This window comes from Stenella coeruleoalba (genome assembly GCF_951394435.1).
Source record: "Stenella coeruleoalba genome assembly, chromosome: 20".
Classification (NCBI taxonomy): domain Eukaryota; kingdom Metazoa; phylum Chordata; class Mammalia; order Artiodactyla; family Delphinidae; genus Stenella; species Stenella coeruleoalba.
This window is the reverse complement of record NC_137166.1, coordinates 45,699,194-45,711,291: the sequence shown is the minus strand read 5'-3', so window position 1 is coordinate 45,711,291 and position 12,098 is coordinate 45,699,194. Positions and strand designations below refer to the sequence as shown.

Genomic DNA, 12,098 nt, shown 5'->3' with positions numbered 1-12,098 from the left:
CCTGCAGCTCTTCTCACTGTAGAAGCCACCAGCCCAGCCTCTCAAGATGGCCTTCGTTCCTGCACCAGGCTACCAGCCCACCTACAACCCGGTGAGATACCCTAGTCCCTGGCTTAGCTCCACCCTGACCGCCACGCACCAATTTACCCTCACCCTGATCCTCAGAGGCAGCCACCCGTGCGTTGTGGGTCTGATTTACCCAGTACTGACCCTGGGGCTTGACTTACTCCTACCCTGATAGACTATTTACATCCGGCTCCAGCTCTCAGCCTTCTTCATCTTCACGCTGATCCCTCACCCCTTGGTTTCCTCTCCCTTGCTTAAGGGAGGGGGACTGGAGGGGCTGCTGACTGAGTAGTAAGGGCTGCAATAGGCAGATGACCTTTGAGGCCCCTCACCTGGCCCCTTCTGCAGACGCTGCCCTACCACAGGCCCATCCCAGGCAGTCTCAGAGTTGGAATGTCCATTTACATCCAAGGAGTGGCTAGCGAGCATATGAAGAGGTAAGACCCTCCCCCATGCCAGGCTAGGCTGGGAGGGGGCTAAAAACAGGGGGCTTCCAGCCCAGGTGCAGGAGGCCTATTTCCCTCCCTCCCCGCCGCTGAGAAGAGGGCTCTATGCCACCGCACCTGATGGCCAAGGAACAGCTCTGGTCTGGGGAGTCCAGGGCTTGGTGATCAGATCAGGAGGGGGGCTGGGAGGTGTTAGGGAGACTCACCATGACAGGTGGCCCCAGAGTTGGGACACTGGATTGGAATTGTTGGGTATGACAGCATGAATTAAGATCACAGGCTCAGAGCCGGTCCACCTGAGTTCATGTCCCAGCTCTGTCACTTACCAACCGTGTGACTGGGAAAGCTCTGTGTGCTTTAGTTTGTCATCTATAAAATGGGTTTTGAGGATTCAGTATGTAAAACATATAGAGTCGTATATTCCACACTACAGCAACTCTTAGCTTTTTGTTTCTTTAATTTTTTTGGCAGCGTTGGGTCTTCATTCCATGCGGGCTTTCTTTAGTTGAGGCGAGTGGTGGCGGGAGGGCTACTCTTTGTTGCGGTGCGTGGGCTTCTCACTGCGGTGGCTTCTCTTGTTGTGGAGCACGGGCTCTAGGTTTGTGGGCTTCAGTAGTTATGGTACGTGGGCTCAGTAGTTGTGGTGCACGGGCTTAGTTGCTCCGCGGCATGTGGGATCTTCCCGGACCAGGGTTCAAACCTGTGTCCTCTGCATTGGCAGGCGGATTCTTAACCACTGCGCCACCAGGGAAGTCCACTTAGCTTTTTTTATGGTTTTAAAATTGTGATGATAAAAAAAACATGGTGATGATAATTGAATGATGTCATAGGACTGTTGTTTCTTTGGTCATTGTTTCTGTGTCCACCGAGTACCCACTCTGTGCCTAGGCGCTGGGGACAGAGCATCCAACAGGACAAAGATCCCTGTCCTCGTGGAGCTGACATCCTAGTAGAGGAGACAGATAAAAAATAAATAAGTCAGATATATAATAAGTCAGATGGCAATAAATGCTATGGAGACAAATGAGGAGGGAAGGGAGATGGGGAGCAGATGTGGGGTAGGGGTTGTGTGACATTGTCCCTTTAAATAAGGTGGCCAGGGAAAGGTTCCTGGGAAGGGAATTTTTCAGCAAAGACCTGAAGGAGGTGAGAGGGAGGGAGCCTGGGGTGTATCTGAGGGAAGAGCATTCCAAGCAGAAAGAACAGCCAGTGCAAAGGTCCTGAGGCAGGTGTGTACCTGCCCCCTTGGAATAATTTGGGGGCTGCTGGTGTGAAGGGAGCTGTGGAAGGTGCTCCGATTTGGGTTTTCATAGGGTCCCTCTGGCTGCGTGTGGGGAATGGCCTTCAGAAGCCAGGGAGGGGGCAGAGAGACCTGAGCCGATAGAGACTGGGCTGGGGTAAATGCAGGAGTCCCAGTAGCAGTCTTATTTGAAGCTGGGTCAGGGAGGGGAGTGAGCAAAGGGGTAGCGGTGGGAATCTGCCCCTTGGAGTGCAGGGGCACGATCTCCCCCTCCAGTCTTGGGTCAATAGTGCGCTGGCATGGGCGGCCAGGGGAACAGCCCTTCGTGTCCCACCAGGTTCTTCGTGAACTTCGAGGTGGGGCAGGGCCCAGAGGCAGACGTCGCCTTCCACTTCAATCCCCGCTTTGACGGCTGGGATAAGGTGGTCTTAAACACGAGGCAGAATGGCAACTGGGGCAAGGAGGAGAAGAAAAGGAGCATGCCCTTCAGCAAGGGTGCCGCCTTCGAGCTGGTGTTCATGGTCTTGGCCGAGCACTACAAGGTCGGAGTCTCGAGGGCGAGGCCTCCCCTCCCCACCCCTCCCTCCCCACTTCCCTTCCTTCCTCCCTCCCTGCCTTTCTGCCTTCCTCTGATCCCTCCCTCTCTCCCTTTCTTTCTTCGTTTTTCCTCTCTCCCTTCCCCCTCCCTCCTCCCTTCCTACCTCACTTTTCTTTTCTTTTCTTTTCCTCCTCTCCTGCCTCTCTTTCTCATTCCCATTCCTCCACCTCGGAGAGCCTTCTAATGTGTTTCATGCATAACATCTTGCTCCCGTGTTCTTGCGAGGTATGTATTTTGGCCCTTTCTTATCAGGAAGTCTAAACACACACAGAAGCACAGAGGCCTGGGAAGCCCTCCTCTCCTTGGCCAGCACCGATAGCTGTCCACTCCAGGTTCCTCTGCTCCTATCTCTACCTCCCACTTCCCCTCCGGTTATTTAGAAGCAAATCCCAGCTATCATATAATTTCATTCATAAATATGAATGGAGTTCTCTCCATCCCCTGCCTCCCCATAAATGACACACATCAGACACCCTGTGCACATCTGTCCCAGCCTGACCCATGGGAGAAGTCTTCTGGGAGGATGACCTACCTGGATGTTATCTGCCCTCATATAGACACCAGATATCTAACCTCATCACCAAGGTTAACATTAGGGCTTGAGCTCGGACAGACACGGGTTCAAGTCTGGGCTTTGCCTCTCCCCAGCATGTGACCTTGAACTGGTCACTCTACTACCTGGAACCTCTGCTTTCTTGAACAACAGGGACAGTGTTTTGTCCTCCCTCATGGAGCTGTTGAGCCCATCACCATGTTGATGCCAGCAGGTAAAGTGCTTAGCACGTAGGAAGCTCTCAGTCCTGGGGAGCTGGGTCTCGGCTGTGCCCGTTGCTTAGCACTATAACTAGAACCGTGAGGGCTTACAGTACTCTTGAGATGTGATGACAAGGCAAGGCTCTACCTGGGATTTCCACAGTGCCTCTGACAAGCCTTCCCAACAGTCCCAGAGCAAGATCCCATTTTACAGAGGCAGAAACAAAGACTCAGAGAAGTGAGTGACTTACCTAAGGTCCCACAGCCAAGACATGTCAGAGCTGGACCTGACACCCAATCATTTGGTACCCAAACCAGGACTCCAATTCAGTGATCTCCCAATCTCCATCCTCAGGCTAAATTCTCTATTCTCGTCTGCCCACCAATCTGTGAGCTGACTTTTGACCTCTGACCGGTGGACTCAAGATTCCTGACTCTGAGGCTGTCCCAGCTCACCCTCAATACTCGTGACCCCCAAGTTAAAAATCTCCCTGTTTCCTGCTTCCTGTTTTCTACCCTCCAGGGTCAGAGGTGCCACCTCTGACCTGACCCCTGCCCTCCAGGTGGTGGTAAATGGGGATCCCTTCTATGAGTTTGGGCACCGGATCCCGCTACAGATGGTCACCCACCTGCATGTGGATGGCGACCTGCAGCTTCAATCAATCAACTTCATCGGAGGCGAGCCCGCCCCAAACCAGGTGTGTGGTGTGTCCCCCTTTTGTTTGCTTGCTGTCTTCCTTAATTCACCCCTACATTCACTTATTTCCTGAGCACCTGCTCTGGGCCAGACCCTTTGCCAGGTGACGCCACAGACCCAGCGGCAACCAGGACAGTCTACTGGGAAGACAGACGTGTCACCAGATAGTAGTGGCCACAAGTTGTCAGTGTGGGGGTGGGGCGCATACAGGAGGTCCGGAGAGTCTTTTTTCTTTTAAGGTATTGGCACCATTTTCTACACCATCATTTTATTTTATTTACTTATTTAATTATTTTGGCTGTGCCACATGGCTTGCAGGATCCTAGTTCCCTGACCAGGGATTGAACCCTGACCCTTGGCAGTGAAAGCGCAGAGTCCCAACCACTGGACGGCCAGGGAAGTCCCTGGAAAGTCTTAGGAAGGGCTTTCTGGAGGAGAAGTAGGTGTGTAAGCTGAGTCAGAAAGTGATGACAGGGAGGGACAAAAACCACAGGAGTAGCAAACGTGTTTCTGAGAAGTTGCCTGACGTCATGAGTCAGCTGGGAAATTCACTGCCAATCCCAGGGAGCTACCACTACGCACCCACCAGAAGGGCTGTCACGGGAAAGGCACATCATACCCACGGCTGCTGAGGCCGTGGACTGGCCGACACTCCCATACCTCGGGAAATAACTGGGCAGCATCTACGGAAGCTGAACAGACACACACCGGTGACCGTGAAACCCCACTACCAGGTCCACGGTGAACAACTGGCCAGGACACAAGCACTAGAAACCCACAGCAACACTACTTGGAGAAGCCCAAATCTCAGAACCCTGGCATGTCCTTCAGCTGAGGGCTCTACCCTTCCCAACCTGTAAGTCCCCCAGCCCCTCCAAGGGGAAAGGGCACTGGTGATCCTGAGCCCCATTCTACAGATGTGGGAACTGAGGCACGGAGTGCTTCAGTAACTTGCCCAAGATCGTGGAGCTCGTAAGCGGCAGAGGCACGGATCCAACCACTCCTCTGCCTCCCTGATGAGGAAATGCTGGGATTGTCTTCATCCCTAAGGTGGCCTTGGGCCTATGGGTGTTCATTTTACTGTCGTGCTTCATCAGTGTATTTTATTTTATTATTTATTTACTTACTTACTTATGGCCACACTGCATGGCTTGCGGAATGTTAGTTCCCTGACCAGGGATCAAACCCTGGGCCCCCACAATGAGAGTGCCAAGTCCTAACCGCTGGACCGCCAGGGAATTCCCTCATCAATGTATTTTAAAAAGAAAAACAACATGGGAATTCCCTGGCGGTCCAGTGGTTAGGACTCCTCACTTTCACTGCCGAGGGCCCGGGTTCAATCCCTGATCAGGGAACTAAGATCCTGCAAAACGCTCAACGCGGCTAGAATAAAAAGAAAAACAACAATGAAGCAATTTTTAAAGGACCTTCAGGATAGCTGGCTTAAAGGGGAAGTCGAGGCAGAAATGAGTGCATCAGAAACAGAGAGAAAGAGTGAATAAAAATTGTTTGGCGGGGAAAGGAACCACTGGTGAGAAGGTGAGGACGAGAGAGAGGAACAGAGACAACGAGTAAGAGAGGCTGAGAAACAGAAACAGAGTCACACACAGACTGAAAGAGCTGAGACAAGGGAGAGACAGGAGCTTGGCTGGCTAAAGCACCCCTAGTTGCCCCAGGGGTGCGCATGTAGAGGGAGGGGCAAATCACGGTTGGAGACGAGGTGAGCAGGGTGTTGTGTGGGCCTGCGGGTGTGTAATGGGGGTGCACGCTTTATCGTGTGGCTCCTGGAGGGAGGAGAGCAGTGGATGAGGGTCCTGGGTCAGCAGGAAGCCAGGACAGAGGTGGGGACAGAAACAGAATTTACCAGCCTTGTCCTAAAGGAGTGGGCTGAGGTGTGCTGTGCACTGGAGATCCCTAAACACGGCGAGTTCCTCTCCCTGAATGAGCCATCTGGGTGCTACCCTTTGACCCCGAGTTCCCTTGGATGGTGGTGGTAGGCTGCCCTGGGGCAGGCATCCTTGACACCCTCCAGGCCCTAGTTTAGGGTCCCCCTCATTGCCTCCTTCTCCTTCTGTGCCCACAGATACCCATGCCTAATCCGGCGTACCCAGTAAGTACCTGCTGGTGGGTGATGGACTTCCCCTTGAGGTGGGGTTCAGTGGCTGAGGAGGTCGTAGGGCAGCCAAAGGACCCCCAGCCTCTCTCCATTCATGCCTTCTGTCCATCTGTGTAGGGTCCCGGGCAGTGCTACCAAGAGCCAAGTAACCTCCCTGTAAGTGGGAGGGTTGTGTGGCCATTTGGGGGTGGGTGGCAAGAACTGGAGGGTGGTCAGAGAGACTGGATCCCCAGTTGTACTAATCCAGCACCTAGAGCTACGCCTGCATGGAGTAGGTGGGCCTAATATTTGCCGAATATTATAGAATAACTCTTCCTCACTTCACAGACCATGGAGGGACCCCCAGCCTTCAACCCGGTAAGGTCTCTGGTGGGAGTTTAGGGTTCTGTGGTGGGCAGTTTGTGGGGAAGCAGGAACTGGTGGTGGGTCGGGGGTCCTGAGCCATGGGGAGCCCTGAGAAGGTAGGAAATAGAGTGGGCAGAGGGTGTTTGGGGAGGGAGGGGGGTGGGGAGAGGGTGGAGTTGGTGGTCAGAGGGTGTGGAGGTTGGGGGTTTGGGACATTTCCCAGGACAAGTGAGAGCCCCTCTCTGAAAATTTGTCCCTGCCTCTGGCTTCTGGGGACCTGAGAGACGATGGGACACCATGTTCTCTTCCCACAGCCTGTGCCATTTAATGGGAGACTGCAAGGGGGGCTTACAGCCCGAAGAACCATTATTGTCAAGGGCTACGTACCCCCCACAGCCAAGAGGTACAGAACCTAGACTGAGGTGTGAATCCTTGGTCCTCCTCATCCCTCAGTCCTAGGAGACTGAGCCCTCAGCCTCCTCCACTGGAGACCTGGGAATCCAGTCCCCAGTCCCCTCCTTCCTTGGGGAGCAAAGCGCTCCCCCACCTCCTCCCCACCCATCTTACTCCTACCCTTCTCTCTGCCCCCAGCTTTGTCATCAACTTCAAGGTGGGGTCCTCAGGGGACCTGGCTCTGCATATTAACCCCCGGCTGAGTGAGGGCAGTGTGGTTCGGAACAGTTTTCTGAATGGCTCGTGGGGAGCTGAGGAAAGGAATGTCTCCTACAACCCGTTTGGTCCTGGACAGTTCTTTGATGTGAGTCTGGGATCTCTTTCCCTGCTTCCCTCCAAAGCCTCTGTCCAGGCTCTGGCCTCATGCCCTCCCCTCTCTCTGCAGCTGTCCATTCGCTGTGGCATGGATCGCTTCAAGGTGTATGCCAACGGCCAGCACCTCTTCGACTTCTCCCATCGCCTTTCGGCCTTCCAGAGGGTGGACATGGTGGAGATCCAGGGTGATGTCACCTTGTCCTATGTCCAGATCTGATCTATATCTGGGGCCATAACCCCTGGGAACACAGAGGGAGATCCTGTAGGACTCCTTTCTAAGCCCCTAATAAAATGTCTGAGGGTGTCTTGTGAGTGTACACGACCCCGTTCGCCTCCCTCACTGTTCCTTCCTTCTTGGTTCAGTCGTGCACTGTCCATTCAGCCATCCAATCATCTGCCCATCCATCCTCTCATCATAATAAATCTAGGGCTTTATGTGTATGAACCCATTCACTCCTCACAGTGCCAGGAGGTAGGAACTATTACTATTTTCCATCTGTAAATGATGAAGAGACAGGCAAAGAAAAATAAAGCTGTTGCCCAAGGTCACAGAGTCCGTCAATGGCAGAACTAGTATCCAAATCGAGGTGGTCTGGCTCCCAAGGCTACGTACTCAGCCACTATACAGCCTGTTGTCCCATCCACCCTGCATCCATCCAACCAAAAGTCCATATACCCATTCGACATCCAACCATCTAGCCACTCACCAATCCATCTATCCGTCTGTTTGTCCAGCCATCTTTTCATCCATCCCTTCATCCATCCACCCATCCATTCATCCCTCCATCCATCTATCTCATCATCCATCAGTCTTTCCAAACATTCCTCTGAGCATATGTTCATCCATCCATCTAAACATTCAATGATCCATCCACTCTACCTCTCCATTTTAGCTGTTTGTTCATCCATTCATCATCCAGCCGTTCACCCATCCATCTGACCATCCATCCATTCAAACATCTAACTACTTATTTATTAGTCCATATGTCTATTCGCTCAGCCATGCTTACATCCAGATTTCATTCATCCTTTCATCTCTTCACTCCCTCCATTTGTCCATGCAGTTCTCTGCCTTCCAGCACATCCATCCATCCGTCCATTTGTCCATTTTTTATCTATCCAGTCATCCATTCTTCTCTTCATGATCTATTCCTCCATCCATTTCCAATTATTTATCCATACATTTATCTCTTCATCTGTCCACTAACCATGTGTCATTCATTCAAACATCCTTTTATCATCATCTTTGTGTTGCTTTAATAATTTGTTCATTTCCTTACACTTTCATGCATCCATTTATTCACTCTTATTCATTCACTCACTCGCTTGTTCACATATCCAGTCATTTGTCACTGTCTCTTCAATTACTCATTCAGTTTATTGTCTCATTCATTCACCTAGTGTAGTTCTTAAACAGTCCTACATTGCAATCCCCTGGGGAGCTTTTAAAAAATATTGATACCTGACCCCAACCCAGACCATCATTAGGCTAAACCACAAAAATGCCATTTTTGTAGGTTAAACGTGGTTAAATATCAATAATTTCGTATGTTCTAGTCTAGTAAGTCTGTAGTGGGTCCTGGGCATCAATATTTTCGTTGAGTTCTCCAGAAGATTCTATGGATTTGTCAAACATTGATCAAAGATGTTCTGGGGGCCCTCAGACCCTGGATGGATGCTGAGGACGTCAGGAAGGGCGGAGGGCTGACCTGGGCAGCCTCCAGTCTGAGGCCGTCTTCTCCTTCTTCTGGGCTCCCTCCTCCCTTACTGAACAGTCACTGCCCAGGGATGGCTGTCAGGAGATACATCAGCCACGAGCCTAGAGGGGCACAGGAAGAGGGTCCCGCAAAGAGCTGGTGAGGTCATGTTTAGTTTTCTATCACTGCTGCAATATGTTTGAAGAAATAATGCCTGAAAACTTACCCAATTTTATGAAAGACATTCGTTTCTAGATCTGAGAAGCTCAATGAACTGCAAGTAGGATAAATACAAAGAGATCCATACCGAGACCCATCATAGTTAAACTGCTGGAAGAAAAAAAAAAAGACAGAAAAATTTGAAAGCTGTAAGTGAAAAAACAACTCATCATGTACAGGGGAAAGCAGTACGAGTCACAGCTAAATTTTCATAGAAACAATGAAGGCCAGAAGGCAGTTGAATGATTTATTCAAAGTGCTAAACAAAAGAAAACTGTCAGTAATTCTATACTCAACAAAACTATATTTAACAACAGAAGGCAAATGTTAAGAAGAAAAAAAACAACAAAAAACTGAAGGCAAGGGCTTCCCTGGTAGCACAGTGGTTGGGGGTCTGCCTGCCGATGCGGGGGACGCGGGTTCGTGCCCCCGTCCGGGAGGATCCCACATGCCGCGGAGTGGCTGGGCCCGTGGGCCATGGCCGCTGGGCCTGCGCGTCCGGAGTCTGTGCTCCGCAACGGGAGAGGCCGCAGTGGTGAGAGGCCCGCATAACGCAAAAACAAAAAACCAAACAAAAGACTGAAGGCAAAAGAAAGATATTGTGAGATAGAAGAAAACTGAGAATTCATTGCTAGCAGACCTCCCTGTAGGGAATACTAAAGGAAGTCCTTCACATTGAAAGAAAATCACATCAAATCCACAGGAAGAAATAAAGAATCCTAGAAATTATGAATATGTGGATAAATATTTTTCAAAATTATATAAATAAAATTTTTTTTCTATTTTCTTTAAAAATGTGATGGTAGTGAAAATTATAACACTATATTGTAGAGTGTATAACATATATGAATGTGATATATATAACAACAATAGCACAAAATAAGGTGGGAAATGGAGATATATTGGAGCAATGCTGCTATATTTTACTGGAATTAAATCTGTATTAACATAAAGTAGACTGTGATCATTTACAATGCATATTGTCCTCCCTAGAGTGACCATTTAAAAACCAGCTTTCAAAATATACAGTTTAGGGCTTCCCTGGTGGCGCAGTGGTTGAGAGTCCGCCAGCCGATGCAGGGGACGCGGGTTCGTGCCCCGGTCCGGGAAGCCCGTAAGCCATGCCGCTGAGCCTGCGCGTCCGGAGCCTGTGCTCCGTGGCGGGAGAGGCCACAACGATGAGAGGCCTGCGTACCGCAAAAAAAAAAAAAAATCAAAATATACAGTTAAAAAAAAACAACAACAGAGGAATTTAAATGGTATACTAAAAATTGTTTAACACAAAGGCAGGTAGTGAAGGACTAACAGAGTAAAAACAAATAGCAAAATGGCAGCTGTGAAGCCAACTATATCAATCACAACATCAAGTGTGAATGAAATAAACATTCCAACCAAAAGTCAGAGATCAGGGCTTCCCTGGTGGTGAAGTAGTTAAGAATCTGCCTGCCAATGCAGGGGACACGGGTTCGAGCCCTGGTCCGGGAAGATCCCACATGCCGCGGAGCAACTAAGCCCGTGCGCCACAACTACTGAGCCTGTGCTCTAGAGCCCGCGAGCCACAACTACTGAAGCCCACACGCCTAGAGTCTAGTCTGTGCCCTGCAACAAGAGAAGCCACTGCAGTGAGAAGCCAGTGCACCGCAACTAAAGAAAGCCCACGGGCAACCACAAAGACCCAACGCAGCCAAAAAAAGTCAGAGATCGTCCGTGGTGGTCAGCTTCCAAACTGGCCTCCAATGATATGCAAACCCTTGTGTGAACCCCTCCCAAATGGTACCAGGGTTAGTATGTCACTTCTCAAACGGGGGTATAAGAGACACTACAGCTTCTGTCGTGGCTTGCTCTCTTGCTCTCTCATTTCTCAATGACTCCCCCGGGAGGAGTCAGTAACTTCTTGAACAGTCCTATGTAAGTGCTCATGTGACAAGAAACTGAAAACTCCTGCCAACATCCATGTGTGTGAGCCCTCTTAGAAGAAGTTCCTCCAATCCCAGTCAAGCCTTTAGAGCAGGGGTTGCAAACTTTTTCTGTAATGGTCACATAGTAAATATGTTAGGCATTGTGGGTGACCCAGTCTCTGTTGCAGCTCCCGAGCTCCACGGGTGGAGCACAAAAGCGGCCAGTAGGCTATACGTAAATGAAAGAGCATGGCTGTGTCCCAATAAAACTTTATTTATGGACACTGAAATTTGAATTTCGCATCATTTGAAGTGTTAAGAAATGTTATTCTTCTTTTCATTTTTTTTTCAGCTATTTTAAAATGTGAAAACCATTCTTAGATTGTGAGCCTTACTAAAACAGGCAGTGGGTGGGTTTAACCCAACAGCCATAGTTTGCCAAACTTCTTTCGGGTGCTAGCAACTTCACTTATAGTTTGACTGTAACTGCATGAAAACTCAGCACCACAACCTAGTTAAGCCACTCCTAGGTTCCTAACTTCAGCAACTGGAAGACAATAAGTATGTGTTATTTTATGATGTTACTGGGATAATTTGTTATGAAGCTACAAAGAATAATACATTTTCAGCCTGGATAAGAAAACAAGACCCAAGTATATGCTATCTACAAAAGACACACTTTAGATCTAAGACGTAGATAAGTTGAAGGTAAAAGGATGAGAAAAGAAGTACCGTGCAATCAGTAACCGTAAGAGAGTAGAAGGACAAAATTAGTATCAGACACAATAGATGTTAAAAGAAATTTTACTAGAGACAAAGGACATTTCATCATGATAAAAGGGTCAATACATCAAATATACACATCAAACTATGCACATATATTGCTAAGGGACAAAAAAGAGGTGAGTGGGTGAAAGATGCTCGATTTTATGCAAGGAGGGAAAAAAATTGCATATACATGTGTTTAGAAGGGCAGAAAGTTTTGGAAAGATACACAAGAGATAAAGACACGGGTAACAGAAGTTTGCTCTTAAAAGGAGGACTTTCATATACATATTTTATATATTTATAGTTTTTTTATTTTGAAATGACTAACACAGAAAGTTGTAAGTACAGTACAAACATTTTTTTCCCTACACTCATTTGAGAATAAGTTGCCAACATGCTTCCTGATCACCTTCAATTACTTTATTGTGTATTTCCACAAACAAGAACATTCTCTTGCATGTCCACTGTAAGGCAACAGTGAAAATCA

The 12,098-nt window shown here is 49.1% G+C and overlaps 1 protein-coding gene across 2 annotated transcripts; it reads left to right on the top strand.

Annotated features, from left to right (window-relative positions):
* Window positions 1-37: 37 nt before the first annotated feature.
* On the top strand, window positions 38-7,461 carry LGALS4 (galectin 4). 2 transcript variants are annotated; one of them, XM_079908520.1, is made up of 10 exons: window positions 38-91; window positions 415-503; window positions 2,090-2,294; window positions 3,667-3,801; window positions 5,884-5,910; window positions 6,034-6,072; window positions 6,244-6,273; window positions 6,576-6,664; window positions 6,853-7,018; window positions 7,100-7,461. In XM_079908520.1, the coding sequence occupies exons 1-10, from the start codon at window positions 47-49 to the stop codon at window positions 7,244-7,246; spliced, it is 972 nt and encodes a 323-aa protein (XP_079764646.1). In that variant the 5' UTR covers window positions 38-46; the 3' UTR covers window positions 7,247-7,461. The 2 variants fall into 2 exon arrangements, with proteins under 2 accessions (XP_079764646.1, XP_079764647.1); XM_079908521.1 differs by lacking the exon at window positions 5,884-5,910.
* Window positions 7,462-12,098: the final 4,637 nt, after the last annotated feature.

Excerpts from the sequence above, each read along its gene's own strand:
- LGALS4 (XM_079908520.1), top strand. The coding sequence starts at position 47 with ATGGCCTTCGTTCCTGCACCAGGCTACCAGCCCACCTACAACCCG. Across the intron at positions 3,802-5,883 it reads GCGAGCCCGCCCCAAACCAG|ATACCCATGCCTAATCCGGC; the intron begins GTGTGTGGTGTG and ends CTGTGCCCACAG. Across the intron at positions 6,665-6,852 it reads GTACCCCCCACAGCCAAGAG|CTTTGTCATCAACTTCAAGG; the intron begins GTACAGAACCTA and ends CTCTGCCCCCAG.